This window comes from Plasmodium reichenowi, chromosome 8 (assembly GCF_001601855.1).
Source record: "Plasmodium reichenowi strain SY57 chromosome 8, whole genome shotgun sequence".
Lineage (NCBI taxonomy): Eukaryota > Apicomplexa > Aconoidasida > Haemosporida > Plasmodiidae > Plasmodium > Plasmodium reichenowi.
Genome location: NC_033653.1, coordinates 730,816 through 732,507, shown reverse-complemented (window position 1 = coordinate 732,507; position 1,692 = coordinate 730,816). Strand labels below are relative to the sequence as shown.

General features: G+C 18.6%; 1 protein-coding gene across 1 annotated transcript in view; it reads right to left on the bottom strand.

The window, feature by feature from the left end:
* Positions 1 to 477: 477 nt before the first annotated feature.
* The window catches only part of PRSY57_0819900 (putative membrane protein), a gene marked incomplete at both ends in the record, with an annotated part of 2,096 nt that continues 881 nt past the window's right edge, over positions 478 to 1,692 (bottom strand). Inside the window, 2 exons of the mRNA XM_012907138.2 lie at positions 478 to 958; positions 1,119 to 1,533. Coding sequence (XP_012762592.1) covers positions 478 to 958; positions 1,119 to 1,533 — 896 coding nt within the window. The remainder of the gene's footprint in view (positions 959 to 1,118; positions 1,534 to 1,692) is intronic.

The window sequence follows — 1,692 nt, the reverse complement described above, 5'->3', positions numbered from 1 at the left end:
AAAAAAAAAAAAAAAAAAAAAAAAAGAAAACCTATATTACACATAAATAATAACACATATATGTATATATATATATATATATATTTACAAAAAAAAAAGGGAATAACAAAAAAATAAAGAAATACATGTATATATTTTTTCCTTTATGTAGAATTGTAAATGTACATGAAACACATATTCAATTAATTTAAATATAAAACATAATTTTCCATTTTTATATATTTTAATGTATAAATTTGAATATGTATATATTTTTGATTATGAAAAAATAAATAAATAAATAAAATAAAATAAAATAAAATAAAATAAAAGGGAAATAAAAAAAAACGTTTTAATTTTTAAAGATTATTTAATTATAAGATGGTATTTTAATATAAAAAAAAAAAAAAAAAAAAAAAAAACAACATAAGTTTATATATATATATATATATATATATATATATATATATATATGTTTGTTTATGTCTATCCATTTAATCAATTCATGCTATTTTTATCCCAGAAAATGATTTGCTTCCAATTGGTTAATAATAACATTTTAAGGAATAAATGAAATATGGATGAATAATGAAACATTCTTATTGTGTTATAATGTGGTATAAGTCTTAATTTTTTACATCTTACAGATGCAGATTGTAGTTGAGAACATCTGACACATTGAGGATATAAACGTTGCTTGGTGTCATATAATTTAAATAATTTGAGAAAATATAAAATGAATTTTCTTTTTTTATAATAATTAACCATATCTTTTATTATTTGAACTGGAGGTTGATGATCACCTATAAACTTTTCATGACATGTCATACCACATGTATGACATCCAGTATCCTTACAGAAATTTTTCAAAATATTTATTTCTCTTTTAGTTGCATATTTCATATCTTTATTCAGGCTCTTCTTTTTGTCTGAATAAACCCCTGGCATTTTCACATCACTGGGAGAGTATTTATTATATCTAAAATAAAGAAACAAAAATATTATTAAGAAAATATAAAAAAGGTACGAATAAACAATGTGTATATATGTATATATATATATATATATATATATATATATTTTATATTCATCATGTTATTTTATCTTTCTATGAAGTAATGTTAAATTTATTTTCCTACGTTCCTTCGAAAAGCTTAAAAAACAAATTAGTTAATACGAAATATCTTAAATAATTAAATGTAAATATGCTCAACTTGTTAAACCTTGAAATAACAAATCTCTTGGTACACTGATACATAATAGAATATTTATTTGTTAACGTTGTGTTTATATAATAATCAGAACTATTATATAAAATGGATTTTATCTTTTCTACTTCATAGTGATTAAATAAAATACGAATAAGAGCAATTTGTACAGCCTCACTAAAGATATTAATATAATAATTAATTATATTTAATTGAAAAAATCCTATAATTCTCGAGCTATAGTTTGATCCACTTATAAAAAGTATGTATGCTTGTGTCCTTTGTGAAAACATGTTTACATAATGAAATAGTAAGAAGGAAGACAAAAGTTGGGCAATATAAACAGCTACCAAAAAAAAAAAAAAAAAAAAAAAAAAAAAAAAAAAAATTAATTTAAATTAAATGAAAAAAAAAAAAAAAAAAAAAAAAAAAATATATTTATATATATATAAATTTATTCTTTTTTTTGCTTTTTTACCAAAAAATTTTTTAAAATTTTTTTTTA